Raw genomic sequence first — 21,553 nt, 5'->3', positions numbered from 1 at the left:
CCTGCTATTGGTACATTTGATAAATGATAAGCATGCAGTAAATAAACTCCAATGACCATTCAAGAGTTACAAAACATAATAAGAGCAACAAAACATAATTATAAGCAATCAGGTCTTGAACATTCTTGGTAATACACTTGATGCCAAAAATACGATAGTCATACCGTGGGCAATAATAAATAATTGAATTAACTGAACGATTTATCTTACTTGTAGAGTTGTAATTTCAAATATTCTATAACAGATTGATATGATAGAAATCACCCCTGAACTAGGATCAGCTACAATTCCTTGACCTACAGGAGCTACGCACACCGTAACAATAACGACATACTATTTTTTGGTACAAATCACCCAACATAATTTTAATTAAGCAGATGCAGCTCCCTTTGTGCGGCTGCAATTATACTATTCTATGCATTAAAAGGCATCAGGAGGGAAACGCCCAGGAAAGGGGTTGTACTGTTGAGCCTGATTCAGATGCATTCGCAAGGCATAGTTATTCACCTGTCAACAAAGCCATGGATAAATATTCATCAGCATGTTTCAAAAGAATAAATAATACTAAGAGGAGAAGGAAGAGGAAAAACAATTAATACTAATACGATCATTTTAACAAAAGATTGTTATCTCATATTTTCATCCAACATTTCCTCAGTAATGCTCTGTCTAAAATTAAGCAGCTAACAGTTGACAAATCTTGACATAAAGGACCATCTTAGGTCAAGATCCAATGGACTGCACCTGCCACACAGGAGTACAGTTGGGAACAAGGCAGGAAACTGGGATATGACCACAGAAGAAATTATTTTGCTACTCAGTGATTGATTTTAGATTGTGTATTAAATATCGAGTTTCAATCTCATTGGGAAGTGTACATGTCAGGGATGCAATGCCTTTCGAAACAGATACATAATTCTATGCATCTGTATCCCAACCAAATTTGGATTCAGGAACTCGGACCATTGATTTCCATAATATCATTTGTCATCACTAAATCATTTCTGTTTTCATAATTTATGCACTCCCATCATTCCTTTGTTTCTCTTTCTTTACAAAGAAACGGGACTAACGTTGGTTTAATCTCCAAAATTCTTTTTGAACTGTTATGAAATGATGGGTCAAGCAGTGAATTATGAACATAACAAGCACAAAGCTAGGTTTCACCTCGAGAGTTCTGATCTGTTCCTGGTATTGAGACACCAATTGCTTCAACTGTTGCAACTCTTGGCTTTTGACCTCATAGTCAGACAGCCTTTCATGCTGGATTCTGAAGGCACTTTTAAAACAATTTCTCTCCTTAGTCAAGGCTTCAATTTGCTCCTTCAGCATCAGGTTCTCCTGGAAAAATAAACGCTCTTGATGAACCATAACAATTACTATACATGTTCAACACTTTAATGTGCATATTGTATATCAATGCATTTAAGTTGCCCCTTTCAAAGGATATTCACATAGCTAAAGCTAGATGTTAAAACATCATACAGCTTGTGAATGGTAGTGTACCTTGCGAAGTGCAATTGTTTCCTCGGAACTTGCAAGGGCACTGATTGATTTCTCTAGAACCTCCAGAAGTCTAGCAGCACGGGCTCTGGCATCATCGATGCTGGTAGCACACGTCATTTCTCTAACAAACAGGTCAATCCACTCTGCTCCATCAGAAGGAAAGTTGCTTGTAGCTGACTGGTTCCCAGAAGCAGAAGCAGAAGCAGAAGCATCCCCATTAATATTATCTTCCAACACACCTACAAGTTTCTCAAAACTCCATCAGATTGAGGTGTTTAACAAGAAAGCATCATTAACATCCAATTTTCATAAACCTAAGTATTTTTCCGAATTGGCAATTACTAAAAACACACAGATAAAACCCCTATTGAAGAATATGTCTCTCCATCTCTTAAAAAATGTGACATTCATCTAGAAATTATGATCAATAATCCCTAAAAATCTTTAGGGAGATTGAAAACACCGATCTACCTGTCTCCACGGCAGCATCTGGTTGCTCAAGGGTAGCAGAACTTTCATCTGCAGATCCCAGACAAAGGCCATGCAACCTCTTGATGGCAGCATCTAGATCATTTCCGCATTCTTGGAGCGCTCTCTCGAGAACCTGAAAATTAAGAGATAAATAAATAAATAAATAAAAAGCATCACAATAATTTACATATTGATGCTCAGATTATCGTTATTAACCAAGGAACTGAAAATAAAAAAGGGATAACAAAAATAAAAATAAAAAGGGAACCTGGTCATCCATATGAGGGAAATGATGGCGAAGGTGATCGATGAGAGTAGGAAGGGAGAGACGAATTGGGGAAGAAGAGGAGCAGCGCAGCCTCTTGGAGACAGATGTTGGTGGCGAAGAAGGAGGAAGCTCTTCGAAGAAAGATCTCTTGCTTCCGCACACCGCAGCAGACATCGTTCAAATTACGGTGATCAAAAGCCTCCTCTTCTTCGTTTAGGTGTTCTTCTTCTTCGTCTTTCACGGATACCAATTCAATTCAATTCAATCCAATTATCCCCAAAACGACGAAGAGTTAGGGTTAGGGTTGCCGCTGCCAAATAATTAGATCTATGTATCTAAGTTGACGGTGATGTTCTTGGGGTTAGGTTGCTCTGCCATTCAATCAAATCAGAGTCACAAAGTATATATGTTTGCTTGTCTTGGATCGGTGAACTTCCTCAACAAAAATGATTTGAGGCTGTTGCAAAATGAAATGCCAGGATTTTATACCCTATACGGAAAGTTTCTGTTTTCTGACAGGAAACGTTTCCCATGAGAATTGCCTTTCATTTTAGGGTTAGCAAATTCCTTTTTTTTTTTCCTTTTCAAAACAACTTTTCCTTTAAAGAATAAACCAATATATAATATGAGATTTATTTTTAATTTGTTATACATTTCAGTATTAGAATGAAATACGATCATTTCAATTTCAATCAATGAAATTGTAGACAAATATCTTTAAAAATTGATATTTACATTTTAAGAAATACGTATATAAAAAATGAGTGCATATAATATTCCTTAAGTAGATCAATTGCCAAAAGATTTGTATGGGGCGTGTAAATTAGATGTAAGGTGATAAGTGCTTGGGACAGCTATTTTGAGGCAACATGAAAATATATCTACAAATATTGTTGTGTGGGCATTCCATAGTATAGTTTGCCTTTCATTCTACAATAATACACATGGTAGACTGGCAAGGGGAAAAGAAATGCCAAGCCTTGCAACAAAAGATCAATAAAAATTTCTCAATGCATCTTATTTTTATTATAGGTTGTATAAGTTTTTAGTTTTTTTAATATAAATGAAAAGAAAAGAGACAAGAAAGCAAAAGAAAAAAGAAATACACTCGAATTAAGAGTAAATAATCAAATCGGTCTCTAAAGATCATTCGATTTTTAAATTGACTTTCGAAATATTAAATTAATCAAAATCATGATCGAAAGATTTAAAATTAATCACGTTAATTCGTCCGTTTCTCTATTACTAACGATATTAAATTTTACTGACGTGGTGGAGCTTCATCTAAGACAAAAAAAAATTGCTGAATGTGAAAAGAAGAAAATCTTATTTCTTGCTGTGTTTGGGTTTGGTTTAATGCGGGTAAGATCCGAGTTCGGATTGGGTTGCCAAGTTAACGTACGTTAGCAAAATTTAACATCATTAGTGACATAATAAACAGAGGGACTAACGTGATTAATTTTAAATCTTTCGATAATTTCTGAGATCAAATTGGAAATCGGATGATTTTCAGGAACCAATTTGACTATTTACTCTATTAATTGACTATATATAGACATGTCTAATTTAATAAGATGATAAAAATGATATTACGATCGAAATTATTTCACATATTATTTTGTTTCTGATGCTAAAATTCGAGTCATTTTACGGGCCAAGTTTCAACTAAACCAGTAATCACATACACATGCGTGTTTTTTGTAACAACATTATCGTCGTCTTCTCTTCCTCCTTCTCATTGTCCTCCTTTTTTTGTGCTTCTTCTGCGCGCTTTTTCTTCAACAACGTCATTATTATTGTCATTATCGCCTTTTTTTCGTGCTTCTTCTTCAACAGCGTTGTTGTCATCATCATCTTCTTATTCTTCTTCTATTGTTCTTCTTCAACTCATCGTCTTCTCCTCCTTCGTTTTTCTCCTCATCATCTTTTATTATCGCCGTTCTTCATCTTCTTCTTTTATATAATGTTCAAAAACTTAGAATTCAAAAATTTTAATTTCACTGCACATAAATTTTGATGCATAACACAAATTTTTAAAGGACAACATGTCCAAAATATTAATACTCAACTAACAAAATACATACAACACATAAATTTTAGTATATGACACAATTTTTTAAAGGTCTACATATAAAAAATATTAACACCCAACTAACAAAATACATACAACACAAAAAAATTTAAAGGACCATAATTAACTCTTCCAGCTAACAAAATATATTTCCAACAAAAATTTATGTACCATGGATAAAATTTTTTGTACTATATGTAAAAATTTCTATGTTATATCGATAAATTTGTGCTATATACAAATTTTTTTGTGTTTTGTATAAGAATCAATGTATTATGTCAATAAAATTTTGTACTTTCTACAAAAAATGTTTGTGCTGAAAAGCGCAGAGAAGGAGAAATGATATGTATATGCGTGCTCTTTTTGTTGGACTTAGGTCCATTTGGATAGGTTTATAAAATATTTTTTTTAACTTTTAACTTATGAAAAATTTTAATGTCGGGTATAATTTTGAAAATTAAATTGTAACTTTCTAAAAAATTATTATAATATTTATAGAGAAGTTAAAAAAAATGACTTATTTCATAATAAAAAGCTTTTTATCATTTTTTTTTAAATAAGCACTTTTAGAACTAAAAAACTAAATACAAAATAATTTATTTATAAGTTACTTTTAATATAAGCATTTATTATTTAAGCTATTAAAAAAAAACTTGATTAAATTGTTTATCCAAATTGGACCTTATTACAAAAACACTTATACACGTAACATTGCGTAAGAATTAAAGTAGCGTTTGGAAGAGAGACAGAAACTAATAGCGTTTGTTTTGAGGTACTGAGAGAGACTGGAAGACTGAGACACAGTATCATCTTTGTTGGTTCAGAGACTGGTACTAAAATTTCAGTCTCTGTCCTTAAAATTTCAGTATTTCAGTGCCTCCAAAAAGTAGGGACACATGGAACTAAAATTTTTAGAGACGAAGACTGAAATTTTAATAACATTTTATACCTAAAATACCCTCATTTCAATTAATTCATTTCAATTTTATTCTTTGTGCAAATTAAATTAGATTTTATTTTTATTTCAATTTATGTTTCTCACTTTGCACTAAATAGCATACTGAAATTTATTTCGGTCTCTGTCTCTTAGTCTCAGTCTCAGTCTTTCAGTCTCTGTCTCTCTACCAAACGCTTAAGAGACTGAAATTAAGAGATAGAGCCGAAAGACAAAGACATAAATAAGTTTCAATATTGTGTTTTGTGTAAAATGGGAAACAGAGACTAAGATAAGGATGAAACTCTAATTTAATTTGCACAAAAAATAAAGTTAATAATTAATTAAAATAAGGATATTTTAGGTATAAAATGTTATTAAAATTTTAGTTTTCGTTCTAAAAAATTTCAATCTCTGTGTCTCCGAATGCCTCAAAACAAACCTACCTAAGTTCCAGTTTTTTTTTTCCATCAGTCATCACGGAAAAATTGCGCTTGGGCCTACAATATTAAGGTGTGTCAAAACTTGTCGATGGAAATGGGCCGAATCAGGCAGCCCAAGGAACAATAACCCAAATGGCACCCACGACCATGGCGGCACGTGCTACCGCCATAGCCATTCAATAAAAATGAATGAACATCTTCCAAGCGTTTTCTACTTCCACTCAGCTCACGCAGCTGTGTGTTCATTTCTTCCTCCGGATTCGCTGATAAACCCTAGAACCTCGCTCTAGAGCCATCCAAGGCTCTGGGTTCAACTCACAAAGAGCATGAACTGAAACTCTTACAAGAGCTCACTATCCATATTCATTCGTTGAATTGCCTAGGGTTTTAGCTCCACTACACTCCATTTCAACATGTGGAACAACGGCCAGATTGCCCCGCCCGGAACCACCGTTCCACCCATTCCTCCACCTCCTGCGCCTCAGCCTTCCTACACGGTGCTTCCGCCAGTGCCTCCAGCTCCTGCCCCACCGGAAACCGAGGCCGATGCGGAGGCGCGGCTCGAGGAGAAGGCCAGGAAATGGCAGCAGTTGAATTCGAAGCGCTACAGCGACAAGAGGAAGTTCGGTTTTGTGGAGACGCAGAAAGAGGACATGCCTCCCGAGCATGTCAGGAAAATCATCAGGCAAGTGTTCTTTATGCTAGCATCAGCTTAAATTTTCTTTTTGTGATTTGCTTCAACGGGTAGTGTTTTCTTTAGAATTTGAGTTCTATGGGCGTGGAGGAGCTTGTTTTATTGTACGGGAAAGCTATGAGATGATGTACTTGTCAGGATTGGTTAATTAGAATCTATGCTATTTTTGGGTTGATGTAAGCTATGGAAGGAATGATCTTATTTCTGCATCATGTTCGTAGTTGGTGTTTTCTGCTCTTTATTATGAAGAAATGTTTTGTAACTAATATGACTATGGGCATAATTTTATAGGCTTTTGAGTTTTTTGTACATGTTTGAATGGGGTTTAAGGTTAGCCTGAAGAAAGGCGTAATAGGACACTGATGAAACCCTTTACATAAGGTGGCTGAGTACTGTGCGTGTAGTGTAGCATGATTTGTTCTCTTGGTCATCTCTGTCTAATTATTCGGTTTTGATTGCTTAGAGATGTAATTTTGGTTGCTATTTTTTATTTCAGGGATCATGGTGATATGTCTTCAAAGAAATATCGTCATGATAAACGTGTTTATCTTGGAGCACTCAAATTCATCCCGCATGCTGTTTACAAGCTCCTGGAAAACATGCCTATGCCGTGGGAGCAGGTCCTTTGCATTTTCCATTTTGTTGTATTTGGTTAATTTTACGTAGTTCAATTTCGTCTCTAGCCTTTTTTATTTAATTGAATGTGCGGTGGTCTTCTGAAACCATATAAATAAACTTTTATGATTTCAGGTCCGTGATGTAAGGGTCTTGTATCATATTTCTGGGGCTATCACGTTTGTCAATGAAATACCCTGGGTTGTGGAGCCTATATATCTGGCACAGGTATGTGGTTGCCGGCTGTTCACAAAAGTTGTGTGTGTGATCATGATAGTTATTCTTAACTAAGAAATTTATTTTGCAGTGGGGTACAATGTGGATCATGATGAGAAGAGAGAAAAGGGATCGTCGCCATTTCAAGAGGATGCGGTTTCCCCCATTTGATGATGAGGAGCCTCCGTTAGACTATGCTGATAACATTTTAGATGTTGATCCTTTAGAGCCTATTCAGCTGGAGCTGGATGAAGAAGAAGATTCTGCTGTGTATACTTGGTTTTATGACCATAAGCCTCTTGTGAAAACAAAGCTCATTAATGGTCCTAGTTACCGCAGATGGCATCTTTCCCTTCCTATAATGGCAACCCTGCATCGGCTGGCTGGGCAGCTTCTTTCTGATTTAATTGACCGCAACTATTTCTATTTATTTGACATGGAATCATTCTTCACGGCAAAGGCTTTGAACATGTGCATACCTGGTACTGGATTTCTTTCTTGGATTTATTACTATCCATGTTTCCAAAGTGTTATTTCTTTTCTATGAATATATATATATATATATATATATATATATATATATATATATATATATATATATATATTGAATTTTGGACATTGACAAGCTACGTTTTGTCAATAATTATTTATGAAATTAGTAGCAATGCAGTGTTTAATGAGCTTTAGAAGTTGTAGAAAATTATGTTTCTTTTAATATTAGGCAATAGTAGTCCAATGTTGAAATCTAAAAGACATGCATTTATTTTTGTTGGTATCTTACACAGGTGGCCCTAAATTTGAGCCTCTCTATCGTGACATGGAGAAGGGAGATGAGGACTGGAATGAGTTCAATGACATCAATAAACTCATTATAAGGTCCCCTTTGCGGACAGAGTACAGAATCGCCTTTCCTCATCTTTATAACAATAGGCCTCGCAAAGTAAAACTTTGCGTGTATCATACTCCCATGGTGATGTACATAAAAACTGAAGATCCTGATCTACCTGCTTTCTATTATGACCCCTTAATACACCCAATAACAAGTGCCAACAAGGAACGGCGGGACAAGAGAATTTATGATGAGGATGAGGACGATGATTGGACATTGCCAGATGGTGTTGAACCTTTGCTTAAAGATACCCAACTTTATACAGATACCACTGCTGCTGGAATCTCCTTGCTGTTTGCTCCCCGTCCTTTTAACATGAGGTCTGGTCGGATGAGGAGAGCTGAGGATATTCCTCTTGTATCAGATTGGTATAAGGAGCACTGGTGAGTTGTATCCTCCCACCCTGTTAATTTTTTGGACCCAGCACTTACATGTTTACTATGCATATGCCATGTGTCTCATTTCTCCAATAGTCTAATACTAATGATTTCCTGTTTTTCTTTGGACAGTCCTCCATCTTATCCAGTTAAAGTTCGGGTTAGTTATCAGAAGTTACTCAAGTGTTTTGTGTTGAATGAGCTGCATCATAGACCTCCTAAGGCTCAGAAAAAGAAACATTTATTCCGATCTCTTCAAGCAACCAAGTTTTTTCAAACTACGGAACTGGATTGGGTTGAAGCGGGTCTTCAAGTTTGTAGACAGGGGTATAACATGTTGAATCTCTTGATACACAGGAAAAATTTGAACTACCTTCACCTGGACTATAATTTCAATCTTAAGCCTGTCAAAACCTTGACAACAAAGGAAAGGAAGAAGTCACGGTTTGGTAATGCCTTTCATCTTTGTCGTGAGATCCTTCGTTTGACGAAACTTGTGGTTGATGCCAATGTTCAGTTCCGCTTGGGTAATGTTGATGCTTTCCAGCTGGCAGATGGCCTCCAATATACTTTTTCACATGTTGGTCAATTGACTGGTATGTATCGATATAAGTATAGGCTTATGCGACAAATAAGAATGTGCAAGGACTTGAAGCATTTGATCTACTACCGCTTTAACACTGGGCCAGTTGGGAAGGGACCTGGTTGTGGATTTTGGGCACCCATGTGGAGGGTATGGTTGTTCTTTCTTCGTGGTATTGTTCCCCTTCTTGAGAGATGGCTAGGCAATTTACTTGCACGACAGTTTGAGGGTCGGCACTCAAAAGGTGTAGCGAAGACCGTCACCAAACAGCGTGTTGAGAGCCACTTTGACTTGGAGCTTCGAGCAGCCGTTATGCATGATGTGCTTGATGCCATGCCAGAAGGTATAAAACAAAATAAGGCAAGAACTATATTGCAACATTTGAGCGAGGCATGGCGTTGTTGGAAAGCAAATATTCCTTGGAAGGTAGGTGTCTATTTTGGTATAATTTGATACCTTATGAAAAAGCATGCTTGGTGTTTTGGTAATTTTAGATGTCTAGTCTTAATTTTAGATGTCTAGTCTCTGAACATAGTTCAACACAGTTAGTAATATAACTTATTTCCAGATTCGTCTGGAAATGAATTAGAATGCAAGTATAGATGGTCTAGTTGTATTCCAAAGTGAAATTATTGTAATAATTTGGAATTGGTTCTTGGACGACTTGTTGATTTCCTATGCATTGTATAGGTTCCTGGTCTGCCTGTTCCTATAGAGAACATGATCCTTCGGTATGTGAAATCAAAAGCAGACTGGTGGACAAATGTTGCTCATTATAATCGTGAGCGTATAAGAAGAGGTGCAACTGTTGACAAGACTGTCTGTCGTAAGAATCTAGGAAGATTGACACGTCTCTGGCTTAAAGCAGAGCAGGTATGGTCTATGTTGTGTTCTATATGTAATTTTTTGGCCTCATTATTTTCAAAGAATTATTGTTTGGGTTAACTCTCTGCAGTTCTCATTTCATTATTATCTATGAAGTCTCTTCCTGATCATTCATCCCTCTTGTAGGAGCGACAACACAATTATTTGAAAGATGGTCCATATGTCACTCCAGAAGAAGCTGTTGCTATATATACAACAACAGTTCATTGGTTGGAATCACGGAAGTTCTCCCCTATTCCATTTCCACCTCTATCATACAAGCATGACACAAAGTTGCTCATTCTTGCACTTGAGAGATTGAAAGAGTCCTATAGTGTTGCAGTGCGACTAAATCAACTGCAAAGAGAGGAGTTGGGGCTCATTGAGCAAGCTTATGACAATCCTCATGAAGCTTTGTCACGAATCAAGCGACACCTTCTGACACAGCGTGCATTCAAAGAAGTATGCCAATATGATCTAAAATTAACTAGCTTATGATCTTCATCCCATCAAAGAACTAATAGTATATATATAATTTTTAATATTTAACATTTATTTTTTTCAGGTTGGTATAGAGTTTATGGATTTATATAGCTACTTGATTCCAGTCTATGAGATAGAGCCTCTGGAGAAGATCACAGATGCATATCTTGATCAGTACCTGTGGTACGAAGGTGATAAGCGTCATCTCTTTCCAAACTGGATCAAGCCAGCAGATTCAGAGCCACCACCTCTTTTGGTTTACAAATGGTGTCAGGGTATAAATAATTTGCAAGGTATATGGGACACCGGTGATGGTCAGTGTGTTGTGATGCTGCAAACCAAGTTTGAGAAGTTCTTTGAAAAGATTGATTTAACAATGCTAAACAGGTACGCAATTTGGAAATCACTGAATATAATTTGTAATTTGAGCTAACTGAATTTCTGGTGTTGCAGACTTCTGCGACTGGTTCTGGACCATAATATTGCTGATTATGTCACTGCAAAGAACAATGTTGTGCTGTCATACAAGGATATGAGCCATACAAATTCATATGGTCTTATACGTGGTCTACAGTTTGCATCCTTTGTTGTCCAATATTATGGGTTGGTATTGGATCTATTGCTTCTTGGACTGACTCGTGCTAGTGAGATTGCTGGCCCACCACAAATGCCAAATGAATTTATCACTTACTGGGACACAAAAGTTGAGACAAGGCATCCCATTAGGCTGTATTCTCGGTACATAGATCGGGTTCATATATTATTTCGCTTTACCCATGAGGAGGCTCGAGATCTTATTCAGCGATATCTCACTGAACACCCTGATCCCAACAATGAGAATATGGTGGGCTACAATAATAAGAAGTGCTGGCCAAGAGATGCAAGAATGAGGCTTATGAAACATGATGGTATATGTTTCTCTGTTAAATTTGTGTGGTTTTTTGTTCATCATTTGTGTAATTAATTCTAATAAAATTTTCAATTGTGTGATTCCAGTTAATCTTGGGAGAAGTGTCTTTTGGGATATGAAGAATCGCCTTCCTCGTAGTATTACAACTTTAGAATGGGAGAATAGCTTTGTTTCTGTTTACAGCAAAGACAATCCGAACTTGCTCTTTAGCATGTATGTATTGATTTATTTTTAGATGTTTTATTGATGTCCATTTTTTTGGTTGTATAATGAACCGCTTATATAGTCAGTAATAATCACGTGCTTGTTGGATGGTCCTGCTTTTTAGTTTTTGTATCATCCTTTGAAGTTTGAATGACTGGATACCTTCATGGCCTGCAGGTGCGGATTCGAAGTACGGATACTCCCAAAAATTAGAATGACACAAGAAGCATTTAGCAACACAAGAGATGGTGTCTGGAATCTACAGAATGAACAGACAAAAGAAAGGACAGCTGTGGCTTTCCTAAGGGTTGATGATGAGCACATGAAAGTGTTTGAGAACCGTGTTAGGCAGATTCTTATGTCTTCTGGTTCGACTACATTCACAAAAATTGTCAATAAGTGGAATACAGCTTTAATAGGTACGTGGATTTTGTATTTTAGGGGATCTCTGCCGAGGGAATTATTGGTTTTCTCATTTGTATTTGGTTTCTTTTAGGGCTCATGACCTACTTCCGAGAAGCTACTGTACATACTCAAGAGCTGTTAGATTTGCTTGTTAAATGTGAAAATAAAATTCAGACTCGTATTAAGATTGGGCTCAATTCAAAGATGCCTAGCAGGTATACTTGGTTATTGTTATTATTATTTCCTAATTTGGGATTTTAATTGCAAAATTCATATACTGCTGTAACTGTTATCAGGTTTCCACCTGTCATCTTCTATACTCCCAAAGAAATTGGAGGGCTCGGAATGTTGTCCATGGGTCATATTTTGATTCCACAAAGTGACCTTCGGTATAGCCAACAGACAGATGTTGGTGTAACCCACTTCAGGAGTGGGATGAGCCATGAGGAGGACCAGTTGATTCCCAATCTTTATCGCTATATACAGGTGACTCAATTCTTACCCATTATATGTAATGATTTGCGTGTATTTCACACATGATGTAGGTTCTATAGTCCTTCTAGTTCAACTTCTAACATTCTTGTGGATTATGACAGCCTTGGGAGAGTGAATTCATTGATTCTCAGCGAGTCTGGGCAGAATATGCATTGAAAAGGCAGGAAGCACAAGCACAAAACAGACGTCTGACCCTTGAAGATTTGGAAGTGAGTTTCTTCATGTCCCCTTGTTCTGAATATTTGGATTTTGGAGTTTATTGTGTTATTCCTTCAACAAAAGTTTACTTATTTTCATGCAAGATGAACTAATATTCACTGTTGTCTTATTTGGCAGGATTCTTGGGATAGAGGAATACCACGCATTAACACACTGTTTCAGAAGGATAGACACACATTGGCTTATGATAAAGGATGGAGGGTGCGAACAGACTTCAAGCAATACCAAGTTCTGAAACAAAATCCCTTTTGGTGGACGCACCAAAGACATGATGGAAAGTTGTGGAACTTGAACAATTACCGAACCGATGTTATTCAAGCTCTTGGAGGTGTTGAAGGAATTCTCGAACATACTCTGTTCAAAGGAACATAGTAAGTTATATTTCCCTTTGAATCTCTTCTTTTTCTTTTCCAAAAAAAATACAAATAAAAATAAAAATTTGGAGTTGAGTTCTTGGTATGACTTTCCTTACCTTAACCAATGTGTAAAGCCCTTTAGGACCTCGTTTGCAATCATTTTGTCGTCTGTCTTTAGTTTTCGGCCTGTTATTCCCTAGATAGGGGTCTAGCAAGCATAAAATTCAGTTTCATTTTTTGTGTTCAGCATTTAGTTCTTGCTTTTTATCGAGTGGTAGAAGTTGCAATTGACCCCTTTTTCACTTCCAGTTTTCCCACTTGGGAAGGTCTCTTCTGGGAGAAGGCGTCAGGCTTCGAGGAATCTATGAAGTATAAGAAGCTCACCAATGCTCAGAGATCTGGTCTGAATCAAATTCCCAACCGTAGATTCACTCTTTGGTGGTCTCCAACCATAAATCGTGCCAATGTTTATGTGGGTTTTCAAGTGCAGCTAGATCTGACTGGTATTTTCATGCACGGGAAGATTCCTACCCTGAAGATCTCTCTTATTCAGATATTCAGAGCTCACTTGTGGCAGAAGATACATGAAAGTGTTGTGATGGATCTCTGCCAGGTTTTGGATCAAGAGTTGGATGCTCTAGAGATTGAAACTGTCCAGAAGGAAACAATCCATCCAAGGAAGAGTTACAAAATGAACAGCTCTTGTGCAGACATTCTTCTTTTTGCTGCCCATAGGTGGCCAATGTCAAAGCCCAGCCTTGTGGCTGAATCTAAGGATGTCTTTGATCAGAAGGCAAGCAATAAGTACTGGATTGATGTCCAACTTCGGTGGGGTGATTATGACTCTCATGATATTGAGCGTTACACTAGGGCCAAATTCATGGATTACACGACGGATAATATGTCTATATATCCATCGCCTACTGGTATGTTTCTTATCAATCTTGTATTCTCTTTTTATTTATTTTCATTATGGAGCTGACTGGATCATTTGTTTCAATTCAGGGGTAATGATTGGCATCGATTTGGCATATAACTTGCACTCTGCATTTGGGAACTGGTTCCCTGGGTCGAAACCACTGCTTCAGCAGGCCATGAATAAGATCATGAAGGTAACAAATTATCATGCATAATAAATCTGTTATAAATTATGAATCAAGAAGTTTTTGCTGAGTATGTATGACTTGTTCTTGCCTATATGCCCTTTGCACCAACCATTCTGGTTAATGTCAAATCAAATTTATATTATTTCTTCTATGCAACATAATTCTTCCTCTAATACTAATCTTGTGTTGGTACCAGTCTAATCCTGCACTGTATGTGCTGAGGGAACGTATCAGGAAAGGTCTGCAGTTGTACTCTTCTGAGCCCACTGAACCATATCTGTCTTCTCAAAACTATGGAGAGATATTCAGCAACCAAATAATATGGTTTGTTGATGACACTAATGTGTATCGTGTTACAATCCACAAAACTTTTGAAGGAAATCTTACAACAAAACCTATCAATGGTGCCATATTTATTTTCAATCCGAGGACTGGACAACTGTTTTTGAAGGTTTGTTGGCTTCCTTTCCCTCTTTCCTCTTTCCTCTTCCCTTGGTCATCTCAAATCTGTCCAAACATTGATTTTTCACATTATATTTTCGCAGGTTATACATACAAGTGTATGGGCTGGTCAAAAGCGTCTTGGTCAGTTGGCAAAGTGGAAAACTGCGGAAGAAGTTGCTGCTCTTGTAAGGTCATTGCCAGTTGAAGAACAGCCTAAGCAAATCATAGTCACTCGTAAAGGAATGTTGGATCCATTGGAGGTTCATCTGCTGGACTTCCCCAACATTGTCATTAAAGGAAGTGAACTTCAGCTTCCTTTCCAGGCTTGTTTGAAGATCGAGAAATTTGGGGATCTTATTTTGAAGGCCACAGAACCGCAAATGGTTTTGTTCAACATTTATGATGACTGGCTGAAGAGTATTTCGTCATATACTGCATTCTCCAGGCTGATTCTGATTCTGCGTGCTCTTCATGTGAATAACGAGAAGGCAAAAATGCTACTGAAACCAGACAAAACAATCATCACTGAACCTCATCATATCTGGCCGTCTCTAACTGATGACCAGTGGATGAAGGTAAGTTCAATTTATGATATTCTACTACTAGTTAAGTTTGAATTGTAAACTCTACACCATGTAGGGTTTGGTTGTTAAACTATTGCGTCAAACTTCTTGACAAAAGATTTAGGTATTTGTTGATTTTGCTGTTCTGTTCGATCTTGGTATTTATAACTCGTATATATTATGTATTGACAGGTGGAGGTTGCATTAAGAGATCTCATACTCTCAGATTATGCTAAGAAAAATAATGTGAATACTTCAGCTCTGACTCAGTCTGAAATCCGGGATATTATACTTGGTGCTGAGATTACCCCACCTTCTCAACAGAGGCAACAGATTGCAGAGATTGAAAAACAGGTAATGAACTCAATGCTCTAATGCTTACAGATATCTAAACTTCATTTTCTCTTCACCATGCTTTGCTTATGTTGTTCTGTATGTACTATTGTGCAGGCACATGAAGCAAACCAGGTTACAGCTGTAACAACGAAGACCACAAATGTTCATGGTGAAGAACTTATAGTGACCACTACTAGTCCATATGAGCAAGCTGCTTTTGGTTCCAAGACCGACTGGCGTGTTAGAGCAATATCAGCCACCAACTTATACCTTCGTGTAAACCATATATATGTGAACTCAGAGGACATAAAGGTTTGCACTATTAATTTCTGGCGATCCTTCATCTTACAACTTGAAACTGCTTTTATATGCTAATACCTGGTTGTAATGCAGGAAACTGGATACACATACATTATGCCAAAGAACATTTTGAAGAAGTTCATATGCATAGCAGATCTTCGGACACAAATTGCTGGGTATCTGTATGGCATAAGTCCTCCAGACAACCCTCAGGTTAAGGAAATTCGTTGTATTGTGATGCCACCACAGTGGGGGACTCATCAACAAGTCCATCTCCCGTCGGCTCTTCCAGAGCACGATTTCTTGAATGACTTGGAGCCGTTGGGATGGATGCATACTCAACCAAATGAACTTCCTCAGCTGTCGCCACAGGATCTTACCTCACATGCTAAGATCCTAGAGAGCAATAAGCAATGGGACGGGGAGAAATGTATTATCTTGACATGCAGTTTTACTCCAGGTTCCTGTTCTTTAACTGCATACAAGCTCACTCCTTCTGGTTATGAATGGGGACGTGTCAACAAGGACACAGGAAGCAATCCTCATGGTTACCTTCCCACTCACTATGAGAAGGTTCAGATGCTCCTTAGTGACCGCTTTCTTGGTTTCTACATGGTAAGCCTGCCTACCTTCCCTGAGATGTAATTTTATTATTTGTGCACCTATTTGTTAATTGTATTGACTGTTTTTTTGGTGAATTGTTTAGACTCCTGATAATGGTCCATGGAATTACAACTTCATGGGGGTCAGACATGCATCCGGGATGAAGTATGGAGTGAAGCTTGGGACACCTAAGGAGTATTATCACGAGGACCACAGACCAACCCATTTCTTAGAGTTCAGTAATATGGAGGAAGGGGAGACAATTGCCGAGGGAGATCGAGAGGACACATTCTCTTAGTTTAAACTTGTCAGAGAATATGTTGTATTTTTTTGTTGGATAATTATTCTAGTTTTTTCTTGTAGAAACGATGTAACAGATTTGTAAATATGTCAACATAATAGCCTGACACATGTAATCGAGCCTTGTATTTGCTTTCACAATTAGGTTTGAGGTTTTGGATTTAAATACTAAGTTGAGATTTTGTCCAAGCATAAACATCTACCTTAAAACAAAGCTTTTTATTAGTTTTTGAGGCTGGACAACATTTGATAACTTATAGTACTGGATATTTGTGCGTTAATTTACACACTTCTCTTAGAAATGAAAATAATTTATAGAGGATACGTTGAACCGTTAGCCCGTTACAATGTGTTGTTACATGACTCGATCCCATTCCCATTTGTTTTCAATATACTTCCTGCACACTTTACAGCCACAACCATATATAATATTAAGAGGGTGTAGAAGTACATGGCCCCTGCCGCAGCTCAAATAAATGGGCACCCAGTTTCCAATGCAATATTAGGAGGGGAAAAGAAAAAGAAAAGTCCTGATAACTTTGACAAATCAAAATCCATAATTGTCTCCTATGCACTTTTCATGTGTTCCAATTGATGTTTTGATTGGTTCTCTTCTGAAATGATGTCTGATCTGCTTCCATGGTCATGTCCAACAGTTACAGAGCTGATAAAGAGTTCATTGGCTTCCAACTGAGAAATCTTATCTTTGGAGTCACCCTTGAGTAGCTCCACCACCTCAAGCATGGTTGGTCTTTTCTCAGCTTGACTCTGAGCACATATAAGAGCAATCAAAACAACTCTTCTAAGTTCTTCCTCCACATAGTCCCCATTAAGTCTTGAATCTGCAATTTCCCTGAATTTCTTCTCACAAGCCAAAGGCAGTGCCCAATCACTGATGGTGCGCTTCACCGCATTACTGAGTTTCTCAAGTGGTTTTCTGCCACTGGCAAGTTCTAGAAGAAGAACACCGAAACTATATACATCACAACTCTCATTTGCTTTACCTAACATAGCATATTCTGGTGCTAAGTAGCCAAGAGTGCCTTTAACTCTAGTAGTCACATGCGTTGCCCCATCCGGGATCAACTTGGCGAAACCAAAATCAGCAACCTGTGCTTGGAAATCTGAATCCAACAACACATTGCTTGCTTTGATATCTCTATGAATGATGTGTGGTGTTGCTTGGTGGTGAAGATATCTGAAAGGAAGTTTAATATTTATTACCACAACAGGAGATTAGTTCATAAGAAAAGGCCAGATAAGTACTCACGCAATTCCCTCGGCAGCGCCGATTGCAATAATCATCCGTCGCTTCCAATCAAGAAGGCTTTCAGCTGAGTGCTGCCCATGAAGATGAGAGACTAGGCTCAAATTCGGCATGTAGTCATATACAATTAATCGTTCCTGACCTTCAGCGCAATAGCCACGCAGACTTAGAAGATTCTTGTGTCGAACCCTTGCCAATATCTCAACTTCAACAGCAAATTCCATGTCTGCTTTGCTGCTCCAAACTTTCAATCTTTTCACAGCAATCTGCATCTCACACATAGAATTGCATGGATCAGATGGCTATAATAATTGGCTACAAATCAGCACACAATATCATGTGAGGTTAAATTACCACTAAAAAAAATACATGAATCTAGGAAAAGCTTAGCAACCATTACCAGAGAAACTGATATGAAAAGATGAAACAGGGAATACAAAAGAGGTGGTATTATCCTACCTGTGATCCATCCCAAAGCTGACCCCAGTAGACACTCCCGAATCCGCCTTCGCCGAGCTTGTTATCATAGTTGAAATTATTGGTAGCTGAATGTAATTCCTTCAGAGAAAACACCCGCCATGGAGGTTGTTTCTTCCCCCGTGCCTTGCTGCATTTGTAGAAGCAGCTCCAATATCAACTATCTGTTAATCAATTGGAACTAAAGTTCGAATCCAAAACTCTACTTCTACCTAAAGTCTCAAAGTATGGGATCAATAAAGTATGCACCTTGGTATATTATGTTAATTAAGTGATCTTCCCTTTCTGTTTTTTCAGTCTTCTAACAGTAACTTAGAGCAGTTTCAGTTATACAAGAAAACTGAGCTAAACCCAGAATCTAAACCTTGCCTATTATTCATTTTTTCCTCCAATTGATATGATCCAAAACAACAAAGTAATAGAACTTGAGACTAATGAAGTGATTGTCGTACCGATCGGAAACATTTCCGCAACAAAACATGGGGCAAAACGCCATAACCTTCTCGCCAATCAGAGAAACGTAAACAAAAATCCAAACTTGAAATCGACCCACAAAAGCGAATCAGGTGCTGTTGCTGTTCCTTCACTCCAAGAGCATCAACTTTAAGATATTCTCCTCTCTGCCTGGCTAGCTAGCAGTTCGTTTGTGCTTGGAGCCGAATGAAGAGCTGTAACCGACAGAATAAGAAAAACTGAAGGCATGTCTTTTGGGCGGTGTTGTTGCAAAGTTATGAAATTTAAAAAAGAAAAAAAAAGAAAAAAAGAAAAAGGGGTGTTGGAAGTTATTAACGTTATTCGATGGAGCAGATGATGTGTACTGTGTAAGCTAAGTCTTCTTCTCCCTCCTTTCTTCCTCCTCTTTAAACTGAAACTCCAGCTGTTTCCATTTTTTCAAAAGAAAAAAAAAAAAGAAAAACACACACCCACACGTGGGGTCCATTATCCTTTTTTTTATAATAAAAAAATGATAAAAAAAATGTTCTTAGTTTTTGCTGGTGACAGCATCTTAACCAACACATGGGGACGTGTTAAATAATCTCCACAATACTGTAATATACTTCAAATGTTAATATTCAACTAAAACACCAATTCTTTTTCCATATTAAAAATAATTTCTGATTTTTGCTCCGTGAAAAATAAATTAATAAATACATGTCATGTGATAAGTAGTTGTGAATTGTGATGTTTCTTCACGCCAAATTAAATTGAAATCTCAAATCTGTAACCACAAAATTCAGAAGAATAACAAATTGCTTCAAATGATATAGTAAAAGAAAGCTCCTATTGTTTAAGATTCTGTTGTGTCAAAAGAATCTAGCAGATTAATAGCTTAAATTTGCTTTCCATGAAGATGTCACTCAAGTGCAATGTATGTAAAATTAAGAGTTAAAATATAACCATCTGTTTTGAATTTACTATATAAATAAATTTCCAAAAGATTTTGGTGTTTTCTTTCCTTTGAATTTACTTCACCATGTGCATGTGCTGTGTACTGTTTTGCTGCTAAGTACAAACTTTCTATTCCAATCTAGCTTTTAAAGCGTCTGTTATATCTGTCTAAATCATTCTAGTACAAGTGTTAATAAGTACTCACTCATTGTTTGGTTACATATTGATTGATGCAGAGGGTAGGTAGTTCAAAATCAATTGGTTCTTAGCAGGGTTTCTCTTACTTCTTAGCCTAGTTTTATATATAATAGTTTTTTAGGCTGCGTTACTGAGATATAAAATCGTGTTTGGTAGAAGAAATATGAATAGAAACAATGTGTTTATAGACATTGAATTAGTGTATTTTGTGTACATCCTCACAGGAAGGACACAGAAACACTAATAAGAAACACAACTTATTTTTTATTTTTTCTTTCATTATTTTTGTTAATTTTTCATAATTATATTTTTCATCTCAAATTTTTTGAATGAAAAAAAAAATGAGAATAAATTAGATTTTCATAATTTGTGCTAGTTTATCGCCAAATAAAATACAAGAACACAAAATTTTGTGTCTCTTTCATCAGTATCTTGTCCTGTCCTATTCTATTCTCAAAAACAAACGCAGCCTTAATTATAACAATAATGTCTAAGCGATCAATCATTCCCTTGTAAACCAGTTGAAAATTTTCATAAAATAATAAGGTGAGGTGACGAATATATATATATATATATATATATATATATATATATATATATATATAGCGATGTTAGCTTTAAGATTAATTAATTATCACAAGTTGGAGAATAGACCATTATGGTTTTTCCACTATTGACTGGTGAAGTCAAGTGATATATGATTGTTTTGTTGTGTGTTTTCGTAAAGATTCGTAAGCATAAAGAGACGGAAAATTATGGCAGCTTTATTAACTTCTTGCCACACTGTTTGTTAGTGAAAGAAAAGATTAACTAACATCTGTTTTGGACACACACTTTGGTTGAAGAACATAGATTAACTTTTTCTGTCACATGCCACATGGACATGTATCTTCTTCGTAAACCCAAAAATATAATATAATAAAGTAAAAAGATGGAAAAATTCATTCCTAATACTTTGTGACTACTTTTCATTTTTATGTATATGGTAATTCAGAAGAAAAGCAAATGAGTAAAGTATCATTTTTATACTTAATGTTTGGAGTAAGTTTTAAAATTGTTTTTAATATTTGAGTTGTTCTATTTAAGTCCCTAAATTAATTTAATTTAGGGATCCATTAATAGAATTGGTGGCAGGATAAAATTGAGACAATTTTAAAATATTAGAGACTTAAATAAGACGAAAACGTTGGAGATAAAAATGATACATAGAAATAAACTTTAATTTTATCCTTCAATAATATCAATTTTTTACTATACATAGTATTCAATTATTTTTTAGTCACATCTAAGTAAATTACACTTAATCACATTACTTTCATTCTAAATAAATCAATTTTTTTATAATTTTAAAGAATTTTGTTACATTAAAGACAAAAGGTATAATTTATATTTTATTATATATATATATATATATATATATATATTATTTCTTTCTTTTTCGCAAGTTTTTTTGATACATTAGAGACAAAAGATATAATTTATATTTTAATGTATATATATATATTATTTCTTTCTTTTTCGCAAATTTATATACTAGTCATTCTACAAATTCATGAAAACTGAACAT

At 36.3% G+C, this 21,553-nt stretch overlaps 3 protein-coding genes across 5 annotated transcripts; 1 reads left to right on the top strand and 2 right to left on the bottom strand.

Moving 5' to 3' along the window:
• Window positions 1–79: 79 nt before the first annotated feature.
• On the bottom strand, window positions 80–3,000 carry LOC112703785 (uncharacterized). Its single transcript, XM_025755382.2, has 5 exons — window positions 2,246–3,000; window positions 1,978–2,110; window positions 1,507–1,745; window positions 1,168–1,341; window positions 80–507 (listed from the first exon to the last, which is right to left on the bottom strand). The coding sequence occupies exons 1-5, from the start codon at window positions 2,417–2,419 to the stop codon at window positions 421–423; spliced, it is 807 nt and encodes a 268-aa protein (XP_025611167.1). The 5' UTR covers window positions 2,420–3,000; the 3' UTR covers window positions 80–420.
• A 2,845-nt stretch (window positions 3,001–5,845) lies between these two features.
• On the top strand, window positions 5,846–16,880 carry LOC112703770 (pre-mRNA-processing-splicing factor 8A). The gene is made up of 24 exons (XM_025755359.3): window positions 5,846–6,378; window positions 6,884–7,007; window positions 7,138–7,230; window positions 7,310–7,700; window positions 8,004–8,490; window positions 8,617–9,493; window positions 9,758–9,940; window positions 10,079–10,393; window positions 10,497–10,801; window positions 10,868–11,322; window positions 11,411–11,537; window positions 11,706–11,947; window positions 12,025–12,148; window positions 12,230–12,419; window positions 12,530–12,637; window positions 12,765–13,018; window positions 13,313–13,929; window positions 14,009–14,115; window positions 14,306–14,560; window positions 14,655–15,128; window positions 15,309–15,470; window positions 15,567–15,764; window positions 15,846–16,367; window positions 16,459–16,880. Exons 1-24 carry the CDS (start codon window positions 6,107–6,109, stop codon window positions 16,651–16,653), a joined length of 7,077 nt encoding a protein of 2,358 aa, XP_025611144.1. The 5' UTR covers window positions 5,846–6,106; the 3' UTR covers window positions 16,654–16,880.
• A 70-nt stretch (window positions 16,881–16,950) lies between these two features.
• On the bottom strand, window positions 16,951–19,643 carry LOC112703783 (PTI1-like tyrosine-protein kinase At3g15890). 3 transcript variants are annotated; one of them, XM_025755381.3, is made up of 5 exons: window positions 19,190–19,326; window positions 18,852–19,067; window positions 18,382–18,529; window positions 17,926–18,188; window positions 16,951–17,853 (listed from the first exon to the last, which is right to left on the bottom strand). In XM_025755381.3, the coding sequence occupies exons 2-5, from the start codon at window positions 18,893–18,895 to the stop codon at window positions 17,223–17,225; spliced, it is 1,086 nt and encodes a 361-aa protein (XP_025611166.1). In that variant the 5' UTR covers window positions 18,896–19,067; window positions 19,190–19,326; the 3' UTR covers window positions 16,951–17,222. The 3 variants fall into 3 exon arrangements, with proteins under 3 accessions (XP_025611166.1, XP_029143922.1, XP_072056105.1); XM_029288089.2 differs by having other exon boundaries at window positions 18,852–19,643; XM_072200004.1 differs by having other exon boundaries at window positions 18,382–18,563; window positions 18,852–19,325.
• Window positions 19,644–21,553: the final 1,910 nt, after the last annotated feature.

This window comes from Arachis hypogaea, chromosome 7 (assembly GCF_003086295.3).
Source record: "Arachis hypogaea cultivar Tifrunner chromosome 7, arahy.Tifrunner.gnm2.J5K5, whole genome shotgun sequence".
Taxonomy (NCBI): domain Eukaryota; kingdom Viridiplantae; phylum Streptophyta; class Magnoliopsida; order Fabales; family Fabaceae; genus Arachis; species Arachis hypogaea.
Note: the sequence above shows the minus strand (reverse complement) of the source record. Positions and strands in the feature narration are given on the sequence as shown.